Source organism: Heterocephalus glaber, unplaced genomic scaffold (genome assembly GCF_053883595.1).
Source record: "Heterocephalus glaber isolate CG9 unplaced genomic scaffold, H.glaber_assembly_v1.0 deba00001497, whole genome shotgun sequence".
NCBI lineage: Eukaryota > Metazoa > Chordata > Mammalia > Rodentia > Bathyergidae > Heterocephalus > Heterocephalus glaber.
Genome location: NW_028258320.1, coordinates 45880021 through 45905198, shown reverse-complemented (window position 1 = coordinate 45905198; position 25178 = coordinate 45880021). Strand labels below are relative to the sequence as shown.

General features: G+C 38.2%; 1 protein-coding gene across 2 annotated transcripts in view; it reads left to right on the top strand.

The window, feature by feature from the left end:
• Blnk (B cell linker) overlaps window positions 1-25178 on the top strand; it is a 115375-nt gene that overhangs the window by 25758 nt on the left and 64439 nt on the right. For both annotated transcript variants that reach the window (XM_013069900.3, XM_004838572.4), the window contains exon 2: window positions 21340-21405. In XM_013069900.3, coding sequence (XP_012925354.2) covers window positions 21340-21405 — 66 coding nt within the window. The remainder of the gene's footprint in view (window positions 1-21339; window positions 21406-25178) is intronic.

Genomic DNA, 25178 nt, shown 5'->3' with positions numbered 1-25178 from the left:
TTCTCATGTTCCCTTATAATTTTGAGGCAATTTTTCTTTTCCTGGTCACTAATTGCAATCTTATCTTCTCTATCTGAAATTCTGTCCTCACATTGGCTCATTCTGCTGTGTAGACTTTCAATGGAGCTTTTCATGTCCTGGAAATCTATTTGCATCTGTTTTATGGATTCCATTTGTTTCTTATGTTGGGATTCCATCATGTTCCTGAGCTCCTCCCTAGATTTATTAATCATGTCTTGCACTAGGGGCAATTTCTCCTGTTACCTGAGAAATTATTTCTGATTTCATTTTTTCCAGATCCCCTTTTGTTGCCAGTTCAGTGGGTCCAGGTGCTTGAGTATCAGAGTGTTCCATCTCATTTCCCTTTGGGGCTGTTGTAGGTGATCTGGAAGTCTAGTTTTGAGACTTATTTATGTGTTTTCTCATTTTGACTGGGGCGGGGGGCTGTTAGCATCTTCATGGATTACCTCCTCTGAGCTGGGTGAGGTGGGACAGGGGCCGGGAGCAGTGGTAGGGATGGTGACCCAAAAGCCCTTTCCTGTGGGCTGGGAGCAGCAGGAGGGATGGTGGCCAGGTAGCCCCTTCCTCTGGGCCAGGAGCAGTGGGATGGCAGCTCAGAAGCCCCTCCCTCTGGGCCGGGAGAGTTGCGAGGGATGGTGGCCTGGAAGCCCCCTCCTCTGGGCCAGGAACGGTGGGACAGAAGGTTGCCCAAAAGCTCTTTCCTCTGGGCTGGGAGCAGCGGGAGGGATGGTGACCGGGAAGCCCCTTCCTCTGGACCAGGAGCAGGGGGACGACAGCTCAGAAGCCCCTACCTCTGGGCCAGGAACAGCAGGACTCCGTACCTTTGTCTGGTGGTCTGGTGTCCTCTGCATTTTTGTAGTGTGGAACCAGGTGGCTGCTTGTCTGCAGTGGGGTGATTCGGTGTCTTCTGCATGACTCAGGACCTTGGTAGGGCGTGCACAGACCTTCCTCTGTGCAGCGGGCTGATTCGGCATATTCTGTCCAACTGGAGACCTTGGTAGGGTATGGGCAGATCTCTGTAGGGTATGCACAGGCCTGCCTGTCTGCAGAGGGCTGATTTAGCATGTTCTGTGTGACTCAGGACCTCAGTAGGGCATGCACAGACCTGCCTGTCTGCAGTGGGCTGATTCGGCGTGTTCTGTGTGACTCAGGACCTCGGTAGGGCATAGGTAGACCTGCCTATCTGCAGCTGAGTGACTCGGCATCTTCCGCGCGACTCAGGACCCAAAGCAAAATCTTATTTCAAGGTCCTTTGTGTGTGAACTAAAGAGTTCTAAAAGGAAACTGAGATGCTTTCTGATCTTTTTGTTTCCTACTAAGTTTTAAAAAATATGCTACTGGCAGGTGGTGCCATCTTTAAAATCATCTCCTGTATTTAACAAAATCATAGGAAACATATTTTGTAAAATATGAATTTCTTTGGTGATCTGGCCAGGATCCCTTTATGCAGCCACCTCCCCTAAATACCCTCAACTTAGTGTCCTGCCAACCCTGTCCTTCCTGGACTTGCTGTCCTCTCTATGCCTGGAACTGTTCTGAAGGGCAGTTGGCTCTATGGATTCTATCCCTCCTTGTCTTTTTTGACCAGGATCTTTGCAGGGGATGTGCAAGGAAGTCCTATGCTGATAAAGCTGCCCAAGGTTCTCAATCTTGGCTGCACAGTGAAATCACTTGAAAGCCAATGATGCTGGTTTAAATGGCCTGGAGTGAAGCCTGGGTAGCAACATGATTGAAATTCCCTAAATGATTCTATTGTGCAGCCAAAGTCAAGACCACTTTTCTAGCCTAACTCTTCTTTGAAGGAGGAGACAATGTAAGGAAACTGCCATTGATATAAGGTCTTAACTTCAATTCAGGAAATACTCATTGAAGAAGACTGGGTTGTATGGGTGTGGTTCATAAATCCCTACTCTGATGCCAGGGAGTTGAGAAACATCTCTGTGCCCAATGTGTGCTGCACCGAGTAGAAGTGAAAGTAGAGGCCTGGCCACCAGCAACCACAGCTTATTTGCCGGCTCTTCTCCCTCATTGAAAGACCATGTTCTACCACTGACTTTAACTCTTGTCTGTTGGTATGCTGCCTTTCCTGGGAAAAGTGTTAGGGTGAACCTTTGACCTGTCATTGTGAAATCAAAAGTAAGATTTGCCATTAAAGATATTCCACAGTGCAGAGGAAGTGAACCTTCCAGGGCGCTGTACCACTGCCCCCAGGTCTCAGGAGCAGAGCTTCCCCCAGCCCAGACCTTCCAAGCTACTATACTACCACCCCCAGCACCGAGGAGGTGAGCTGCATGGGTGCCAGCAGCACACATCCCTCCCCCCTGCCCCCCTACTCCATAAAATGAGAAGACATGTAAACAAGTCTCTAAACCAGACTTCTAGATCACCTAAAGCAACCCCAAAGGGAAACAAGATGGGACAATCTGATACTCAACCACTTGGACTCCCTGAACTGGCAATGAAACAGGATCTGGAAAAAATGAAATCAGAAATAATTTCTCAGATAACAGCAGAGATTGTGTCCATAGTGCAAGAAATGATTAATAACTGTAGAGAGGACACAGAAAAAAAAATAGAGGTGCTGAGGAACATGATGGAATCCCAACATAGGAAACAAATGGAATCCATAAAACAGATGCAAACAGATTTCCAGGAGATTAAAAATTTCACTGAAAGATTACACAGCAGAATGAGCCAATGTGAGGACAGAATTTCAGATATAGAAGATAAGATTGCAATTAATGACCAGGAAAAGAAAAATTTCTTTAAAATAGTAAGGGACCATGAAAAATCAATCCAGCAGCTGCTAGATGATGCAAAGAAGAATAACCTAAGACTGATCAGAGTCAATGAAGAAACAGGAGAGAGTGCAGATGACATAAAAAACTGTTCACAGAAGAATCTCCTAGGGCAGAGAAGGTAAGCCGGTCCCACCACCTGGAAGGAAGCTCCCCCACTGCCATCCCAAGCTCCAGGGCAGAGAAGCTGAGACAGTCCCAGAAGCCAGAAGGAAGCTCCCCAGCCACCATCCCAAGCTCCTAAGGCAGAGAAGCTGAGCTAGTCCCAGCACCCAAAAGGAAGCTCCCCCGCTAACATACCAAGCTCCTAGGGCAGAGAAGGTAAGCCTCGAGGGTACCAGAAGCACCACCCCCACCACCCCGTGGAAATGAGAAGACACATAAACAAGCCTCAAAAACAGACTTCCAGATCACCTACAGCAACCCCAAAGGGAAATGAGATGGAACACTCTGATACTCAACAACCTGGACTCTCTGAACTGGCAACAAAAGAGGATCTGGGAAAAATGAAATCAGAAATAATTACTCAGATAACAGCAAAGATTGTGCTCATAGTGCAAGACATGATTAATAAATCTAGAGAGGACACAGATGAAAAATAGAGGATCTGAGTAACATGATGGAATTCCAACATAGGAAACAAATGGAATCCATAAGCACAAACAGATCTCCAAGAGATTAAAAACTCCATCAAAAGTCTGTGCAGCAGAATGAACCAATGTGAGGATAGAATTTCACATATAGAAGAAAATATTGCAATTAGGGAGGAGGAAGAGAAAAATTGCTTTAAAATTGTAAAGGAACACAAGAAATCAATCCAGTAGCTGCTAGACGATGCAAAAAAGAATAACATAAGACTGATTGGAGTCAATGAAGAAAGAGGAGAGAGTGCAGATGACATAAAAAAAAACTGTTCACAGAAGTGATGGTAGAAAATTTCCAAAGGAGGGGAAAAGAACTTGGCATACAGATAAGTGAGGCATATAGGACTCCAAATACCCTTGATCAAAAAAAATCTACACCTAGGCATATAATAGTTAAGATTCCAGAAATCCAACAGAAGAACAAAATTCTACAAGCAGTGAGAGAAAAGAAACAAATCACATACAAAGGAAAGCCCATCAGAATCACAGCAGACCTCTCAATGGAAACCCTCAAGGCAAGAAGAGCTTGGAGTGATATATTTCAAGCCCTAAAGGAAAACAGCCTCCAACCCAGATTGAAGTAACCTGCAAAACTATCTTTCAAAGTTGATGGAGAAATAAGATACTTGCATGATAAAGAGCACCTCAGGAACTTCATGAATATCAGACCAGCACTCCAAAAAATTTTAGACAATACCCTAGGAAAAGACAATGAGGATCACAACCCCAGGAAACCTAGCAGAATGAATCCATTGGGTGTGACAAATTAAATGCAAAGGGGGAGAATCCAACAAAAAGAAAAAGTCATGACAAGGCTTTTAAAACTTTTAACTTCATCTCCCTAATGAGTGTATAATTCAAACTTGTTATTGTACTGATTAGTATTTTTCTGATTCTAGAGTTGCACACATTTCCTTGTGCTGTACTGGCTATTTATCATCTTCTTATGTCTACATTTTAATTGGGTTGTCTATTAATGAGCTCTAAGAATTCTTTATATATTCTGCTCATAGGTTATATGCATTGTAAATATGGTCTGTTTAAGGACTACTTTTCATTGTAATGATGTCATTCAAAGTTCTAAATTTTGATGGAATCTCATTTATCAATTTTGTTCTTTTATACATCATGGTTTTTGTATCCTAGGTAGTTCTTGCCTACCCTGAATTCATAAATATTTTCCCTTATAATTACTTCTTAAACTTTTGTAATTTTATGCTTTCATATTTAGGTTCATAGATCCCTTCAAGTTATTTTCATGTTTGGAAAAAAAGGGTTGAGGTTAATTTTTTATATACAGATACCAGGTGTTCTAGTGTCATTTGCTGAAAACACTATCTCTTCCTTGGCTCTTGAATTGCGTTTATATTCTATAAAATGCTAATGTTAAATAATCTTTCAAAACTCAGTGGACCATATATGTGTGGTTCTATTTCTAGATTCTCTGTTTTATTCAAATGATCTATATGTCTTTCCTTACACCAACACTGCCTTGATTATTGTAGCTTTAGAAGAAGTCTTAAAATTAGGTACTAAATGTCTTCCAATGCTGTTTTTGTTTTGTTTTGTTTTTAACTTTTCTAGGTCCTTTGTACTCCTACATAACTTTTAAATTTCAATATCCAATTCTTCATTTATAGCAAGTATACACAGACTTGAATTTTTATATACACCTTGTGTTTTCTAATCCTGCTAAATTCAAATACAAGTTCTAGCGGCTCCTCGAGATTTCTTAGTATTTTCTCTGTAGATGATCATTTCATCTACATATAAAGATTTTGCTTCCACCTTGCCAATTCTAGCCTAGTTGTGTCATTTTATTTCCAGACTATTTTGGTGGGGACTAGGTTTCAAAGTTTAATGGACAGATGAAGAGTAAGCATATCTGCCCTTGTTCCCCACCTTAAGGAGAAAGCATTGTATCTTCTCCATTCATATAAGGCATTCTTGCTGGAAGTATGGAGTATGTGTCTTTCATCTGTTGAGAAGGTTCTGTTCTACTTCTAATCTCCTGATAGCTTTTACCATGAGCAGCTGTAGAATTTAGTCCAAATACTCTTTCTCCAACTAGTGACAGGATCATATGGCTTTTTCTTTTCCTCTGTTAAAAACGATGGCTTTTGGGGGTGGATCTTCCAATGCTGAACCAACACTGCCATCCCTATAACAAAACTACTTTCTACATCCTGCCAGATCTGACTTCCAATAGTTTGTTTTGTTAAACAAATTTCTATCTATGTTCATAATTTTTTCTTCTATTATCTTTATCCGGTTTTAGGATTAGCACAATGTTGAGTTCCTAAAATGAGGGGAGAAGTGTTCCTTCTTTTTTCTGCTTTAAATGTTTGATATAATTGATCAGTTAAAATGTATATGAGCCTGTTGTTGTTGTTGTCATATAGGTAGGTTTTCAAGCTAGGAATATATTTTCTTTGATAGGTGCTATTCAAATTTTATATTTCCTCCAGAGTTAGCTTCATTAATTTGTCTTCCAAGGTACTTCTTAGAAGTTGTCGAATTTATTTCAAAACAGATTTTTGAAATATGCTTTCTATATCCTTTTAAATTCTGTAACATCTGTGGTAATGTCTCCTAGATCTTGATATTGTAATTTAAAAAATATATAGTTGATATTGTGTAACAGGAAGTAAAGGCCTAAAGGAGCAGGGGAAATGGGAGGGGTAGGGGAAAGGAAAAAAGGGAAAAGAAAAAATATGAGAAAAGGAAAAAAAATGGAAACAAAGGCTTTGCAAATAGGGAGGGGGTGGGGTGAAGGGAGGGCAAGGGAAGGGGAAAAATAAAAGAGCCAAGATACTCATGTAATGGTACAAGATCCCAATGATGAATGTAACTGTATTTTATACCTAAAATGTACCAATAGACTTAATGGGAAAAAAATAGAAAAAAAAATTGTTCACAGAAGTGATGGCAAAAAACTTCCCAAGCAAGAGAAAAGAACTTGACATACAGATAAGTGAGGCATTTAGGAGACCAACTAGCCTTGATCAAAAAAAATCTACACATAGACATATAATAGTTAAGATTCCAGAAACCCAACAAAATAACAAAATTCTACAAATGGGTAGAGAAAAGAAACAAATCAATCACATACAAAGGAAAGCCCATCAGAATCACAGCAGACTTCTCAATGCAAACCCTCAAGGCAAGAAGAGCTTAGAGTGACATATTTCAAGCCCTAAAGGAAAACAGCCTCCAACCTGCAAAACTATCTTTCAAAGTTGATGGAGAAATAAGATACTTTCATGGCAAAGAGCACCTGAGGAATGTCATGAATACAAAACCAGTACTTCAAAAAATTTTAGACAATGTCCAAGGAAAAGAAAATGAGGATTGGGCCAGGGATTTAGCTCAGTGGTTTCGCTGCCTGCTGCACAAGTGCAAAGACCCGAGTTCGATCCCTGGTACCAAAAAAATAAAGAAAATGAGGATCACAACCCCTGGAAGCCCAGCAGAATGAATCCATCAGGCACGACAAGAAATTAAATGTAAAGGGGAGAATCTAACAAAAAGAAAAAGTCATGACAATGATAAGTCAATACGTTATCAGTTATAACCATCAATGTTAATGATCTCAATTAACCAATCCAAAGAAATAGGCTGGCAGAATGGGTTAAGAAGCAAGATCCAACAATATGCTGCATATAAGAAACACACTTAATTCAAAAAGAAACTCATAGACTGAAAGTTAAAGGGTGGAAAACAATACTCTGTGTGACAGGAACCTGAAAAAAACCAGGAGTAGCTATCCTCTTTGCAGATCAAGTAGATTTCAAACCAACACTGATTAAGAGAGACAAAGAAGATCACTACATCCTTGTAAAGGGAATAATCCAAGAGGAAGAAATGGCAATCATAAACATATATGCACCAAACACTAGTACACCCAACTATATAAAACAAATACTAACGGACATGAAAAATCATATATGCACTAATACAATAGTAGTGGGGGGGCCTCAATACTCCACTGTCACAAATAGATCAACTAGACAAAAAACTGAAAAATACTAGAACTCAATCAAACTCTTGAACAAATGAACTTAACAGATGTTTACAGAGTGTTCCACCTCACAAAATCAGAATACACATTCTTTGCAGCTGCACATGGGTCATTCTCTAAAATAGACCACATACTCACTCATAGAACATGTTTAAGTAAGTGCAAAGGAATTGAAGTTATCCCCTGTATATTATCAGACTGTAGTGCAATGAAATTGGAGGTCAATAGCAAAAGAAACCACAAGAATTTCATAAACACATGGAAATTGAACAACACATTTCTAAATAACCAATGGGTCACAGAGGAAATTAAAGAAGAAATCAGACAGTTCCTTCAATTAAATGACAATGCCAGTACAACATATCGGATTGTATGGGACACAGTGAAAGCAGTCTTATGAGGGAAATTGATAGCAGTGAATACTCATATTAGGAAAAGAGAGAGGGCCCAATTAAACAAGCTGATGCTGCACCTCAAGCTTCTAGAAAAAGAAGAGCAAGACAAACCGAAAGCTCATACAAGGGAGGAAATTATAAAGATCAGGGCAGAAATGAATGCAATGGAGACTAAGAGAACAATACAAAAAATCGGTGAAGCCAAGAGTTGGTTCTTCGAAAGAATCAACAAAATTGACAAACCCTTAGGCAACCTTATAAGAAAAAGGAAAGAAAAGGCCAAATCCATGCAATTAAAAATGAAAAGGATGAAATTACAATGGACCCAGCAAAAATACAGAGGATCACCAATACCTGCTTCAAGAACCTATATGCCAATAAAATGGAAAACACAGGAGAAATGGACTTTAATACCTACTTTGAGAATCTATATGCCAATAAGATGGAAAACAGAAGAAATGGACAGATTCCTAGATACATATGAATTACTAAAGTTGAACGAAGAAGCCTTAAAAATTCAAAACAACCCAATATCAATCAATGAAATTGAAACCATAATTAAAAACTTACCAACTAAGAAAAGCCTGGGTCCTGATGGCTTCACTGCTGAATTGTACAAGATATTCAGAGAAGAACTACTGCCACTACTGTTGAAACTCTTGGAAGCAAGCATCACCTTGATCCCCAAAGCAGAGAAAGACCCAACCAAAAAAGAGAACTACAGGCCAATCTCACTAATGAACATAGATGCAAAAATCCTTAATAAGATACTGGCAAATAAAATGCAGAAGATCATCAAGAAGATCATATACCCTGAACAAGTAGGATTCATCCCAGGGATGCAGGAATGGTTCAACATATGCAAATCAATAAAAGTAATACACTGTATCAATAGAGCAAATGACAAAAACCATATGATCATCTCAATAGGTGCAGAAAAAACATTTGACAAAATCCAACACGCATTTATGATAAAAACCCTACAAAAGTTGGAATAAACAGTCTCTACCTCAATCCTATGAAATACCCAACAGCCAATATCATACTAAATGGTCAAAAACTGAAATCCTTTACCCTAAAATCAGGAACAAGACAAAGATGTCCACTATCACCACTCCTGTTCAATACAGTTTTGGAAACATTAGCCACGGCAATTAGACAAGAGAAAGAAATAAAAGGAATAAAGATAGGTAATGAAGAAGTCAAATTGTCATTATTTGCAGATGACATGACACTCTATATAGAAGACCCCAAGAATTCCACCAAAAGTCTTCTAGACTTAACCAAATTCAATGCCCTGCCAAGATCGTGAGTCACGCTGAGTCAGCCTGCTGCAGACAGGCAGATCTGTGGACACCCGGCCGAGGTCCGGAGTCCAGGGGAACACGCCGAATCAGCCCATGCCCCGGCAACAATCCACTGGACACTCCCCCACCCCCACCCCCGCTCCTCTGTGCAGCCACCTGGTTCCACACTGCAGGGACACAGAGGACACCGGACCACCAGACCATGGTACTGAGTCCCACTGCTCTGGGCCCAGAGGTAGGGGCTTCTGGGCTGCCGTCCCGCTGCTCATGGTCCAGAGGAAGGGGCTTCCGGGTCACCATCCCTCCCTCTGCTCCCAGCCCAGAGTAAAGGGCTTTTGGGCCACCTTCTGTCCCGCTGCCCCTGGCCCAGAGGAGGGGGCTTCCTGGCCACTATCCCTCCCGCAGCTCCCAGCCCACAGGAAAAGGCTTTTGGGCCACCATCCCTAACACTGCTCCCCGCCCCTGTCCCACCTCTCCCAGCTCAGAGGAGGTAATCCGTGCAGGCACCAACAGCCCCGCACCCCCGCCCCGTCGAAATGAGAAATCATGTAAATAAGTCTCAAAACCAGACTTCCAGATCACCTACAGCAACCCCAAAGGGAAATGAGATGGAACACTCTGATACTCAACCACCTGAACCCACTGAACTGGCAACAAAAGGGGATCTGAAAAAAATGAAATCAGAAATAATTTCTCAGATAACAGGAGAAATTGTGCCCCTAGTGCAAGACATGATTAATAAATCTAGAGAGGAGCTAAGGAACATGATGGAATCCCAACATAGGAAACAAATGGAATCCATAAAACAGATGCAAATAGATTTCCAGAACATGAAAAACTCCACTGAGAGTCTACACAGCAGAATGAGCCAATGTGAGGACAGAATTTCAGATATAGAAGATAAGATTGCAATTAGTGACCAGGAAAAGAAAAATTGCTTCAAAATTATAAGGGAACATGAGAAATCAATCCAGCAGATGCTAGATGATGCAAAGAAGAATAACATAAGACTGATTGGGCTCAATGAAGAAACATGACAGAGTGGAGATGACATAAAAAAATCTCTTCACAGAAATAATGGCAGAAAACTTCCAAGGAGGGGAAAAGAGCTTGATATTCAGATAAGTGAGGCATATAGGGCTCCAGCTAGCCTTAATCAAAAAAAAAATCTACACATAGGCATATAATAGTTAGGATTCCAGAAATCCAACAGAAGAACAAAATTCTTCAAGCAGTCAGAGAAAAGAAACAAATCACATACAAAGGAAAGCCCATCAGAATCACAGCAGACTTCTCAACACAAACCATCAAGGCAAGAAGAGCTTGGAGTGACATAGTCCAAGCCCTAAAAGAAAACAGCCTCCAACCCAGATTGATGCACCCTGTGAAACTATCTTTCAAAATTGATGGAGAAATAAGATATTTTCTTGACAAAGAGCACCTTAGGAACTTCGTGAATACCAAACCAGCACTCCAAAGAATTTTACACATTATCCTAGGAACAGACATTGAGGATCACAACCCCAAGAAGCAAAGTAGAATGAACCTATCTGGCATGACAAGAAAGTAAATGTAGAGGGGGAGAACCCAACAAAAAGAAAAAGTCATGGCAATGACAAGTCAATACGTTTCAGTTATAATCATCAAAGTTAATGGTCTCAATTCACCAATCAAAAGAAACAGACTGGCAGAATGGGTCAAGAAGCAAAATCCAACAATATGCTGCATACAAGAAACACACTTAATTCAAAAGGAAACTCATAGACTGAAAGTTAAAGGGTGGAAAACAACACTGCATGCGACAAGAACCCGAAAAAAAGCAGGAGTAGCTATCCTCTTGGCAGATCAAATAAACTTCAAACCAACACTGATTAAGAGAAATGAAGAAGGACACTACATCCTTGTTAAGGGAAGAATCCAAGAGGAAGAGATGACAATCATAAATATCTATGCACCAAACACTAGTGCACCCAACTATATAAAACAAATATTAATGAACATGAAAAGTCATATATGCACCAATACAATTGTAGTGGGGGACCTCAACACCCCACTGTCACAAATAGATAGATCAACTAGACTAAAAATAAGTAATGAAATACTAGAACTCAATTGAACTCTTGAACAAATGAACTTAACAGATGTTTACAGAGTGTTCCACCCCACAAAATCAGAATACACATTCATCTCAGCTGCACATGGGTCATTCTCCAAAATAGACCACATACTGACACATAGAACATGTTTAAGTAAGTGCAAAGGAATTGAAGTTATCCCCTGTATATTATCAGACCACAGTGCGATGAAATTGGAGATCTATAGCAAAAGAAACTCAAAAGATTTCATGAACACGTGGAAATTGAACAACACACTTCTGAATAACCAATGGGTCACAGAGGAAATTAAAGAAGAAATCAGACAGTTCCTTCAATTAAATGACAATGCCAGTACAACATATCAGAATCTATGGGACTCAATGAAAGCAGTCTTATGAGGGAAATTCATAGCAGTGAATACACATGTTAGGAAAACAGAACAAGCCCAATTAAATAACCTGATGCTGCACCTCAAGCTTCTAGAAGAAGAAGAGCAAGACAACCCCAGATCTCATAGAAGGGAGGAAATTATAAAGATCAGAGGAGAAATCAATGCAATGGAGACTAAGAGAATGATACAAAAAATCAATGAAGCCAAGAGTTGGTTCTTTGAAAGAATCAACAAAATTGACAAACCCTTAGCCAACCTTGTCAGAAAAAGGAAAGAAAAGGCCCAAATCCATGCAATTAGGAATGAAAAGGATGAAATTACAACAGACCCAGCAGAAATCCAGAGGATCATCAATACCTATTTCCAGAACCTATACACCAATAAGATGGACAACACAGAAGAAATGGACAGATTCCTAGATACATATGAATTACCAAAGTTGAATGAAGAAGACCAAAAAATTCTGAACAACCCAGTATCAACCAATGAAATTGAAAATGTAATTAAAACGTTATCAACTAAGAAAAGCCTGGGCCCTGATGGCTTCACTGCTGAATTCTACAAGACATTTAGAGAGGAACTGCTACCACTACTGTTTAAACTCTTCAATGAAATTGAAAGGGAAGCAATACTCCCAAATTCATTCCTGGAAGCAAGCATCACCTTGATCCCCAAAGCAGAGAAAGACCCAACTGAAAAAGAGAACTATAGGCCAATCTCACTAATGAACATAGATGCAAAAATCCTTAATAAGATAGTGGCAAACAGAATGCAGAAGATCATCAAGAAGATCATACACCCTGTTCAAGTGGGATTCATCCCAGGGATGCAGGGATGGTTCAATATACGAAAATCAATCCATGTAATACACTATATCAATAGAGCCAAGGACAAAAACCATACAATTATCGCCATAGATGCAGAAAAAGCATTTGACAAAATCCAACATGCAGTTATGATAAAAACCCTACAAAAAATTGGAATAGATGGTCTCTACCTCAAACTGATAGACACCATCTATGAAAAACCAACAGCCAATATCATACTAAATGGTCAAAAACTGAAATCCTTCACACTAAAATCAGGAACAAGACAAGGATGTCCACTATCACCACTCTTGTTTAATATAGTTCTGGAAACATTAGCCATGGCAATTAGACAAGAGAAAGAAATAAAAGGAATAAAGATAGGTAATGAAGAAGTCAAATTGTCATTATTTGCCAATGACATGATACTCTATAGAGAAGACCCCAAGAACTCCACCAAAAGTCTTCTAGACTTAATAACCAAATTCAGTCAAGTAGCTGGTTACAAGGTCAACACACAAAAATCAACAGCTTTCCTCTACACCAATGACAGACTCACTGAGAGAGAAATAGGGCAAATAATTTCTTTCACAATAGCATCCAAAAAACTGAAATACCTAGGAATCAACCTAATGAAAGAAATCAAAGACCTCTTCTCTGAAAACTATGGCACTCTGAAGAGAGAGATTGAAGATGGTATCAGAAAATGGACAGACATCCCCTGCTCCTGGGTAGGAAGGATTAATAGAGTGAAAATGGCCATACTTCTAAAACTGCTATATAGATTTAATGCAATTCCCATTGAGATCCCAGCAGCATACTTCATAGACCTTGAGAAAACAATCCAAAAATTCATTTGGAACAAGAAGAGACCCAGAATAGCAAAAGCAATTCTAGATAACAGAGACATGGCAGGGGTGTATCACAATCCCCAACCTGCAACAATACTGCAAAGCTACTGTGATAAAAACAGCATGGTACTGGCAAAGAAACAGACTTGAGGACCAGTGGAACAGATTAGAAGATGCAGAAACAAAGCCAGACACACTCAGCTTCTCATCTTCGACAAAGGAGCCAAACACCCTCCCTGGAGGAAAGATAGCCTCTTTAATAAATGGTGCTGGAAAAATTGGGCTTCAACTTGCCAAAGATTAAAACTAGACCTGTATCTCTCACCATGCACTAAACTAAAATCAAAATGGATTAAAGATCTAAATATTAAAATAGAAACTCTGAACCAGTTGGAACAGAGGTTAGGTAGAACCCTTGAAGACATCAGTGTAGGAAAAGATTTTATGAACAAAACCTCAGTTGCCCATGAACTAGCACAAACAATCAACAAGTGGGATCTCTTCTTATTAAAAGGCTTCTGCACAGCAAGAGAAACCACCAGCAGTGTGAAGAGACAACCCACAATGTGGGAAAATATCTTCACCTGCTCTTCCTCACGCAAAGGTCTACTATCTCGAATGTATAAAGAACTGAAAAAGATCAGACCTCCCAAATTTAAAGACCCAGTCGAAAAATGGGCATCTGAAATGAACAGACATTTCTCAGACAAAGAAGTAGAAATAGCAAATAAATACATGAAAAAATGTTCAACATCACTGGTCATTCGAGAGATGCAAATGAAAACAATGCTGAGATTCCACTTCACTCCAGAAAGAATGGCTGCTATCATGAAATCAACCAATAACAAATGGTGGCGGGGCTGTGGGGAAAGAGGAACCCTGCTCCACTGCTGGTGGGAGTGTAGACTGGTGCAAGCACTGTGGAAATCAGTATGGAGATACCTCAAAGAACTAGGACTGGAAGTCCCATTTGACCCTGCTATTCCACTGCTGGGGATCTTCTCCAAAGAATTGAAAGAATCATACCACAGTGATATATGTGCACCCATGTTCATAACAGCACAGTTTGTAATAGCTAAAACTTGCAAGCAGCCCAAATGCCCATCAACTGGAGACTGGATAAAGAAAATGTGGTTTTTTTTATAAAATGGAGGACTACTCAGCCATAAAAAATGAGACATTAGAGACATTTACAGCTAAGTGGATGCACATTGAGGCAATACTCTTAAGTGAAATAAATAGGACACACATGAATAAATACCGAATAGTTTCTCTGGTGTGAGAAACTGAAGGTGTAAATAAGGACTAAATGTATAATAGGTAATGTGAAATAGGAAGAAAAGGGGCAAAGGGGAAGGAAGTGGGAGGGCTAGGGGAAAGGATAGAAGGGAATGGGATTAATATGAGAAAACGGAAAAATAGGAACAAAATCTTTGTAAATAGGGAGGAATGGAGGGGTTGAAGGGAGGGCTGGGCAAGGGTGAAAAATAAGAACCAAGAGAGACTATTTAAAGGTGCAAATTTTCAATGATAAATGTCATTATATTGTATACCTGAAATGTACCAATGATTAAAGTGAATAATTGATAATGCAAAATAGGAAGAAAAGATCCAAAGGGGCAGGAGTAGTTGGAGGGGCAGGGGAAAGGAAAGAAGGGAAAGGAAAAATGATGAGAAATGGGAAAAATGGAAATAAAGTCTTTGTAAATAGGGAAGCATGGAGGGGCTGAAGGGAGGGCTAGGAATGGGGAAGAAATAAGAACCAAGATGCATTATGTAAAGTTACAATTCCCAATGAGAAACGTAATTGTGTTGTATTCCTACAATGTACCCCTAAAAGAATTTAATAATAATAAAAAACCCAAATTCAGTAGAGTAGCTGGATATAAGGTCAACGCACAAAAATTAATAGCTTTCCTCTACATGAATGACAGACTCACTGAGAGAGAAATAGGGCAAACAATTCCATTCACAACAACATCCAAAAACCTGAAATACCTAGGAATCAATCTAAAAAAAGAAATCAAATACCTCTTCTCTGTAAACTATATCACTCTGTAAAGAGCAATTGAAGATGATATCAGAAAGTGGAAAGACATTCCTTGCTCCTGGGTAGGAGGAATCAACATAGTGAAAATGGCCATACTTCCAAAACTGCTATATAGTTTCAATGCAATCCCAATTGAAATCCCAGCAGCATACTTCATGGGCCTTGAGAAAACAATCCAAAAATTCATTTTGAACAAGAAGCAACCTAGAATAACAAAAGCAATTGTAGGCAACAGAGACTTGGCAGGTGGTATCACAGTTCCCAACTTGAAACTACACTACAAAGCTACTGTGATAAAAACAGCACGGTACTGGAAAAGAAACAGACCTGAGGACCAGTGGAACAGATTAGAAGATGCAGAAACAACTCCAGACACACTCAGCCACCTCATCTTCGACAAAGGAGCCAAACACCCTCACTGGAGGAAAGATAGCTTCCTTAATAAATGGTGTTAGAAAAATTGGGTTTCAACTTCCCAAAGATTAAAACTAGGCCTATATCTCTCATATGCAGTAAACTAAAATCAAAATGGATTAAAGATCTAAGTATTAAAACAGAAACACTGAACCGACTGGAAGCGAGGTTAGGTAGAACTCTTTAAGACATTGGTGTAGGAAAAGATTTTATGAACAAAATTTCACTTGCCCAAGAACTAGCAGAAACAATCAACAAGTAGGATCTCTTCTTATTAAAAAGCTTCTGCACAGCAAGAGAAACCACCAGCAGTATGAAGAGACAACCCACAATGTGGGAAAAAATCTTCACCAGCCATCCCTCAAACAAAGGTCTACTATCTCGAATCTCTAAAGAACTTTAAAAAATCACATCTCCTAAATTTGAAGACCCAATCCAAAAATGGGCATCTGAAATAAACAGACATTTCTCAGACAAAGAAGTTGAAAAAGTAAATAAACATATGAAAAAATGTTCAACATTACTGGTCATTCGAGAGATGCAAATGAAAACAACACTGAGATTCCACCTCACCCTAGAAAGAATGGCTGCTATCATGAAATCAACCAATAACAAATGCTGGTGGGGTTGTGGGGAAAGAAGAACCCTGTTCCACTGCTGGTGGGAGTGTAGACTGGTGCAACCACTGTGCAAATCAGCATGGAGATACCTCGTGGAAGTCCCATTTGACCCAGCTATTCCCCTGCTGGGTATCTTCCCAAAAGAATTAAAAGAATCATACCACAGTGATATATGTGCACCCATGTTCATAGCAGCACAATTTGTAATAGCTAAAACTTGGAAGCAGCCCAATTGCCCATCAACTGGAGACTGGATAAAGAAATTGTGTTTTTTTTTAATAATATGGAGTACTACTCAACCATAAAGAATGAGAAACTAAAGACATTTATAGCTAAATGGGTGCACATTGAGGTGATACTCTTAAGTGAAATAAATAGGACACACATGGGTAAATACTGAATAGTTTCTCTAGTGTGAGAAACTGAAAGTGTAAATGAGGACTAAAAGGTATAATAGATGATGTGAAATAGGAAGAAAAGGGGCAAAGGGGAAGGGGAATTGGGAGCGGTGGAGGAAAGGAAAGAAGGGAATGGAATTAATATGAGAAAATGAAAAGATGGAAACAAAATCTCTGTAAATAGGGAGGGGTGGAGGGGTTGAAGGGAGGGTAGCGGAATGGGGAAAAAATAAGAACCAAGAGAGATTATGTAGACAGGCAAATTTCCAATGATGAATGTCATCATATTGTTTACCTAAAATGTACCAATAAAATTAATTTTAAAAAAAGATATTCCAGGCAATAGTGGACAGGGAAAGATACTCAGGAGGCTGGGAACTCTTCTGTTTTGCTCTCCATAATTAAGCATGACGTAGAAGGAGATAAACCTGGGCTGGTCCTTTAACACCAATTCTTAGCCTCCGACGTATTTGAGTCACTAGTTTTGAGAAATATGTTCAAATACAGATTGCTGGGCTTACTTGGAATTTTTTCCCATTGGTATGGTTTAAAGCCTAGGAATCAGAGTTTTAAATAAATAGATACAGGTAATGTAGACCATATCTTAATAAACATGTTCCAGAGAGTAACCTGGCAGACAGACTGGGTTTGCAGGCTCAGGACAGAACCTAGATTGCTCCCTCCCACCCTGACCCCAGCCCCCAGTCTCCTGTTTCAAGGCTTTCAGAAGTTAAGCATTCAGCATTCATACTCACATGTTTCTTCTTGTTTCTTCTGGACTCCTGAGTTCTGGTGTTGTCTCCTCTGTCTCCTTCCTCAAGCTTAGGTAGGGGTCCTGATACTTTACAACTTCTTGACACAGCTTCCTGGAGCAGAGTTTCAGCTATGCCAAAGTCTCTCAGTTTACAGAAGCAAGAAAGATACATTTAAAGACTAAGGATAGTGCATGCATATGATAATGTTCAAAATATATAAAGGGAGTTGGAATGAGCAGTATTTTTATATGACCCCCAAAACACAGGAGACAAAATCAAAACTAGATAAATGGGATTACATCAATCTAAAAAGCTCCTGCACAGCAAGGAAGAAAATCAACAGGACAAATAGGCAACCTATGGAATGGGAGAAAATATTTGCCTCTGCAGAATGGGAGAAAATATTTTCAAACTATACATCTAGAAAAGGGTTCATATCTAGAGTGTAAAAAGAACTCAATTGCAAAAAAGTTAATAATCCAATTTTAAAGTGAGTAATAAAGCCAAGTATGATGGAACATGCCTGTAATTCCAGCACGTGGGAGGCTGATTCTAATGAATTCAAGGCCAGCTTGGAATACATAGTGAGTTCAAGACCAGTCTGAACTGCATAGTAAGACCCTGTCTCAAAAATAAAATAAAGTAAAATAAAATAAAATAAAAATGGACAATAAACCTAGGTAAATTTTTCTCAAATGAAGATATGCGAATGGCCAATGGGTATATTAAAAATATAAAACTCAACATCAGTAATCATCATGGAAGTGAAAATCAAAACCACAGTGAGATATCTCTTCATTCTAAATACCTACTACTGAAAAGACAAAAGATAACTAGTACTGGCAAGAATACAGAGAAAAAGGGCCCTATAAACACTGTTGGTGAGAATGTAAATTAGTATAGCTACTATGGAAAGCAGCATGGAAGTTCCTCAAAAAACTAAAAATAGCCTGTTATAATAGTGCATGCCTGTAATTCTAGTTATTCAGGAGGATGAGGAAGGAGGATTACAAGTTTGAGGTCTGCCCAGGCAATTTAGCAAGACCCTGTCTTAAAATAAAAAGGTCTGGGGATGAAGCTCAGTGATAATATGCATGAGGTCCTTGTTCAGTCTACGGTACTGAAAAATTTTTTTAAAAATAAAAATATGGTCCCACTACTGGGCATATAACCAAAGGAAATGAAATCAGTATGCCAAAGACACATCTGCACTGTCATGTTTATTGTGGCATTTATTCATAAAAGATAAAAATGGAAACAACTTTAGTGTCCCTAAATTGATAAATTGTACATATATACAGTGGAATGCTATGCAGCCATAGAATAGAGATGAAATTCTGTCATTTGTAACAACATGAGTGAATGAGAGATAATTGTGTTAAGTGAAATAAGCCAGGTACAAAAAGACAAATACTGCATGATCTCACTCATATGTAGAAATCTAAAAATGTTGATCTTATAGAAGTTGAGAGTAGAATAGTGGTTATCAGAGGCTTCAGATGTACCTCAGTACTACGGCTCTAGGTTCAGTCTCCAGTATCACCAAAATAAATATGTAAAACATTAATTGCAAAAATATAAATATTTTATATACATATATATAAAATAACACACACAGATATGAAGTAGCAAATGCAGAATATAAAATGTGCAGGATGACCTTAAGTGAATAAACTCTGTACATCTTATCCAAGGGTAGCACAAACTTGGAAGACTGTTCAATTAAATGTTAATAATGATGTTTGGAATTGAGTGATATTTTCAGTATTATTTCCAAATTCTGATACAAGTGTATAATTACATGTTTTTACTATTACAATGTCATACAAAATTGTTTCCCCTAAAAATCCTCTGTGCGCCTCCCTATTCATGGCTCCTTCCCTACCGTCAAACTTTTTAAAAACATTGATCTTTTTACTGTCTTCACAGTTTTGCCTTTTCCACAATGTTGTATACATAGTTGGGATTAAATTGGCTTCTTTTACTTACCATATATTACATTCTTAATAAGGATAGTTATAAAATTAAAAGCTGTGTAGTCTCTGTGACCAGCCACCATTCACTTGTAACTGAAAAGAAAGTAGAAAGAAAAGAAAGTTTAAAAGGTCATGTTATGTTATTTATTGCCATTCAAGTTACAGTGCCCAATGCCGCTACACTTTGTTAATTTTAGAGCCTCAAATTAAGAATGGCAGGCACTACTCAGCCATAAAAAATGAGAAATTAGAGACATTTATAGCTAAGTCGATGCACATTGAGGCAATACTCTTAAGTGAAATAAATAGGACACAGATGTGTAAATACCGAATAGTTTCTCTGGTGTGAGAAACTGAAAGTGTAAATAAGGACTAAATGTATAATAGGTCATATGAAATAGGAAGAAAAGGGGCAAAGGGGAAGGAAGTGGGAGGGCTAGGGGAAAGGATAGAAGGGAATGGGATTAATATGAGAAAATGGAAAAATAGGAACAAAATTTTTGTAAATAGGGAGGGCTGGAGGGGTTGAAGGGAGGGCTGGGCAAGGGTGAAAAACAAGAACCAAGAGAGACTATGTAAAGGTGCACATTTCCAATGATGAATGTCATTATATTGTATACCTAAAGTGTACTAATGATTAGAATGAATAATTGATAATGTAAAATAGGAAGAAAAGGTCCAAAGGGGTAGGGGTAGTGGGAGGGGCAGGGGAAAGGAAAGAAGGGAAAGGAAAAAATGATGAGAAATGGAAAAAATGGAAATAAAGTCTTTGTAAACAGGGAAGGGTGGAGGGCATGAAGGGAGGGCTAGGAATGGGGAAAATATAAGAACCAAGATGCATTATGTAAAGGTTCAATTCCCAATGAGAAATGTAATTGTGTTGTATACCTACAATGTACCAATAAAAGAATTTAATACAAAAAAAAAGAAAAAAAGAATGGCAGGCCAGGGATTTAGCTCAGTGGTTCTGCCGCCTGCCTTGCAAGTGCAAGGACCCGAGTTCATTCCCCGGTACCAAAAAAAAAAAAAAAAGAAAAAGAAAGAGAAAAAGAATGGCAAAACTGTCCTGCAGCAGTGCTCAGCTCCAAGCAGGACCTGTGTCTTCTGTCTTGTTGGACAATGTGGGGGAGGTTCTGCCTGCAGATCCCTCACCTCTATCTGCAACTTTTTCAAACTATGCCCCCCAAAAACATGTGACTATAAAATAAATTAAATATTCAGGCATAAAATAGTTTAAATCCACCTGGAGAGAATTCATTAAGAAGCACCCATCTAGTAAAGCACACACCCACTTTATGCTACCAGATTGACCACTCAGTTTGTTTATCTAAAACTTAGATAATAAGAACTTCTGCTTTCTCCAAGTAGGCATTTGCTTTACTTGGGCACAACTGAAAAGCTACAGTGGAAAAATATATGATCTGCCACCATCCAGTGGTGCCAAAGGATGATCTCTGACCAATGTCAGTATCTCTTATTAGCAATGCAGACCTCAGACCTACCCACTCAGAAAAGGGGGCAGGGCCCAGGTGCTGAGGTTTCAATAGCCCTCCAGGAGACTCCTATGCAGATAAATGTGAAAAACTGTCAGATTGATTCTGAAGTTTCTTTGAAGGTGAAAAACTGATGGAAATTTTCAAATGATCAACTTAAGTACAATATAATGATGCTATCCCAAGGCTTTGTTGTAGGAATTTTCCCCCTACTGTTTTGTATTCAAGAAGGGTGTAAGACTTCTTTTTTAAAAAAAATCATTCTAGTTATTAATATTTTACATTTAATTTTGTTTCTTACAGGCAGCTTCAAAAGATGGTCAATGATATTAAGAACAATGAAGGTGGAATAATGAACAAAATCAAAAAGTAAGTTAGTCTCTATCACATACTTATTTATATAAAATAAGTCAGCCTGTGCTAAGTAGAAAACAAAGTTCTCTACCAGAACGGGGAGCTACAACCTGTTTAGCATATCATCCTTTCTTACTTCTCTGTGAGCCATTGTGGTTAGGTCCACGAGGCAAGAGAATTAGATCCACAAGGCACTCAGGAAACTTGGATTTTCCTTCTCATGAAGAAGAGGTGAGTTTGCCTGCTAAGAGTGCCTACCAAATGTCAAAGCAGGACTCACCTGGAGAAATCCAAATAATTGCAAAACAGTCCTAGCATCTTTGGGACGCTAAATGTGTTATATAAACATTGATTTTTTTTTTTTATATAGGGTCTCATTAAGTTCTTGCACTAGGCTTGCATTTGTGATCTTCCTTCCTCCACCTCCCAGAGTGCTGGGATTGCAGGCATGTACCACCGTGCCAGGCTGATTTCTTATTTTTCAATTATTGCCTTATAATATGTTTTCAAAACTTGGAGAAGGAAAGCTATAATCCTAAATCTTTTTGTACACTAAAAACCTTTAAGCTTTACAAAAAAGGAGGAAGAGGAGGAGGAGAAGGAGGAGGAGGAGGAAGAAGAAGAAGAGGATAGAAATTGTACAAACCTTCACTTGCCACTTAAAATTTAAGTCAAATGGAATGGGGAAATGGCATTTTGTTAATTTATCGTTTTTAAATGAAGGTAATGCAGATTCACGGGGGTGGGGGGGAAGCAAGGAATTCAGAATTGTATGAAATAAAAATCAACCATTTCCTCATATTCTTACCCTAACCTACTACCAGGAAGCATATATTGTCATGACTAAGTTTAGTATATGTTCATACACACATGCATATACTCACATGGTACATGTCTATAAACCCATTTTTATCATGGCATCATACTACACATACCATTCTACCAAATTGCTTTGACAGTTTTACATAGTATTACCACGGACACCTTACTTAATTAGTTTGTAAAAGTAAATCATACTCTTCATTGAATAGCTAGCTGATTAATATATTGTCTACTATAAGGGTGTTATAATTAAATGAACTAACTATATACTGGTAGACATTTTTAAGGGGGAGAGTGTAAGTTTTTGGAGGGTTATTTGATCACATCAATTGAAATTCTCTGGCTATTTCTTTTTGTTTAACTATAACAAATAAGACTTTAATAATTTTTTTTTTGCAGACTTGGAGTATAACAGTAGGCTAACTTCCTCAAATGATTCTTTTTTCTGAAGTGAAATTGTTGCATGGAAAGAATTGTGCCTTTAAATTTTTGATTGCTATTACCAAATTTCCACTCCCCAAATTTTCTGCCATTAACAATGTATAAAGTTTCTTTATTCTTTTTGATCTTTGCTAAACTTAAAAGTAAATAAACACTTTTGGTGATTGTTAAAACCATAAAATGTAAATGAATCTCAATATTTATCAGTGATCATCATAAAGCAGTTTAAATGGTGTTCTGGCTATGGGGGAGTGGTCATCCTACAGAAAAGGAGAATTTGCTCTCACATTCTGTCCCATGACTATCATAAGCATGTGATTATTTTCACTGATTCTTTCTGATACATATTGAATTTCATTCTTTGTGAGCGAGCTCTGCAAGTCATTGTTACAATCACAAGCAAGTCTAGATTAACTACTCCACAATTTTCAGACTTATCCCACTTCTCAGTGCACAAAATATTTCTCTGTTTCCTAGTCAGTCATACAGCAACAAATTTTTTCCGAAAGTTTCTATTTCAAACATTTTGCCCATTGTCTTTGAGAGAACTTTTTACTTGACAAACCGTATTTTTTCTTAGCTTGGAAAATATGGCCACTGGGGTTATTGCCCTGGTTGAAGTCAAGGGTTCCTTGGTTCAAAGTGATCTGCAGTAAAGCTCTCACTTAAGACCAAACAACAGGTGTTCAGCTGAAAGAGGAAACACAATTAAACACACTGGTTCCTTTACTAAAGACTGTGACAGAGTTGTCATGCGTCTTTGGTCCCACAAACAAATGTTGAGGGTTATTGTGTAGCTGCCACTACCAAATAAAATTCAAACGACATCTTTTATTCCAGACCTCTGTTCAGTGGCCAACAATTTTTCCTGAGTTTGTCCTTTGTTCCAAGATGATTAGAGGGTGTTAAAATATGCTTTCTTTTCTTTAATGTAATGATGACAGTGGTGGACAATAGTTGGCTTATGTATTTTGAAATTTTACTGTTCCATGAACCAACCCAAGTAACAAACCCACTTTTGTTTTTGTATTTTCCCTACAACACCTTGGATAATTATTCTCTCTGTAAGTTTAATATCTTTCCCAGAAAAACCTATGAACACATAATTAGAAAAAAAATGGGGGGGATAAGAATTTCTATATAAATATAAACTTCTTTTGTAAAATTATAATTCAAGTTTGTAAAGATTACTTTTTTAAAAATCAAACTTTTTAAAGAAGTGAAATAAGTTTTATATATAATGACTACCCTATATGTTGCTTGTATAAAAGGCTATAGTAAATGAAGCCTATTGGATATAAATTTTATTTATTTATATATGTTTTAAATTTCTTTAAGCAAATCATTCTTAAATAGAATGGATATTATTAAGATAATAATTCACTTTAAACTTTCAATCTTGAGATACTCAGTGCTCACTTGTCATGTTTTTAAATGGTACAAAAATAATTTCAGTCCAATCTACAACCAGAGTGCTTACATAATTTTTGTCTTATTTTTAAAATAAATTTTATTTTATTTTATCCCATTCCTCCCTCAATCCCCCTCCCCTCCCTATGTACAAAAGCTTTGTTTCCATTTTTTCCTTCTATTTTTACTTTTATTCTGGTCCCTTCCTTCCTTTCTCCCTCCCTCCTTCCTTGTTCCCCTTTCTTGTCCTATTTTTAAAAGCATCTTTGTAAACCATTTAAATTTAGTTTATCAACAATAGATATGAGCTTGCAGCAGAAAAAATCAGCAAATGTAGGTATTTGTACAAATGAAGCTATCCAAAAAACAGGAGAAAGGAGAATGAAAAACACCCAAAGGTAAATATAGATCACCAACTACACATAATAGTATTAGAAGGAAGAAAAAAGAATTATTAAGAATGGGATGTAGCTCAGTGCTAGGTTGCTTGCCTAGCGTGCCAAAGGCCCAAGATCCATTCCCCAACACTGAAGAAAATATATATATATTTATGAAGAAATAATGCCTGAAAATCCCAAATTTGATGAAAACTATTAACCCAAAATCAGCAAGTTCTAAAAAGGTAACATAGATCCATGCCAAGATATAGCAAAAATGATAAAATATGGAGAGAAAATCTTGAGAACAGTAAGAAAAGAAAGCATTTATGGTGCACAAGAAAACCCCACTAACACATTCCTGCAGGCTTGAACTGGTGATTCAAATGGATCTAATCACTTTTATCAGTCTTTTTACCAATAAAAGCCTATATATGGATTGAAAAAAAATAAATTTAGTTTATCTTTTTTTACCTTTCTATCAATCAACCAACACTTTTCTTTGGATCTCTAAACTCACTGCTTAGTGGTATTCTGAGATCTCAGAGATAATTCACCTTTTCCAAGTCACAGCCACATCAGGTACCTGGGAGATGGAGAAAGGAGGGAGATCTCTCACTAATGGCTTTACTGCATTTACAATATACTAAATCTTTCAAAGTGATGGATCCAAAAGAAGTCTTTATTCTGATAGATATTTGTGCTCTCTACGTTATGATTTATGTTATGGGCCTTGGC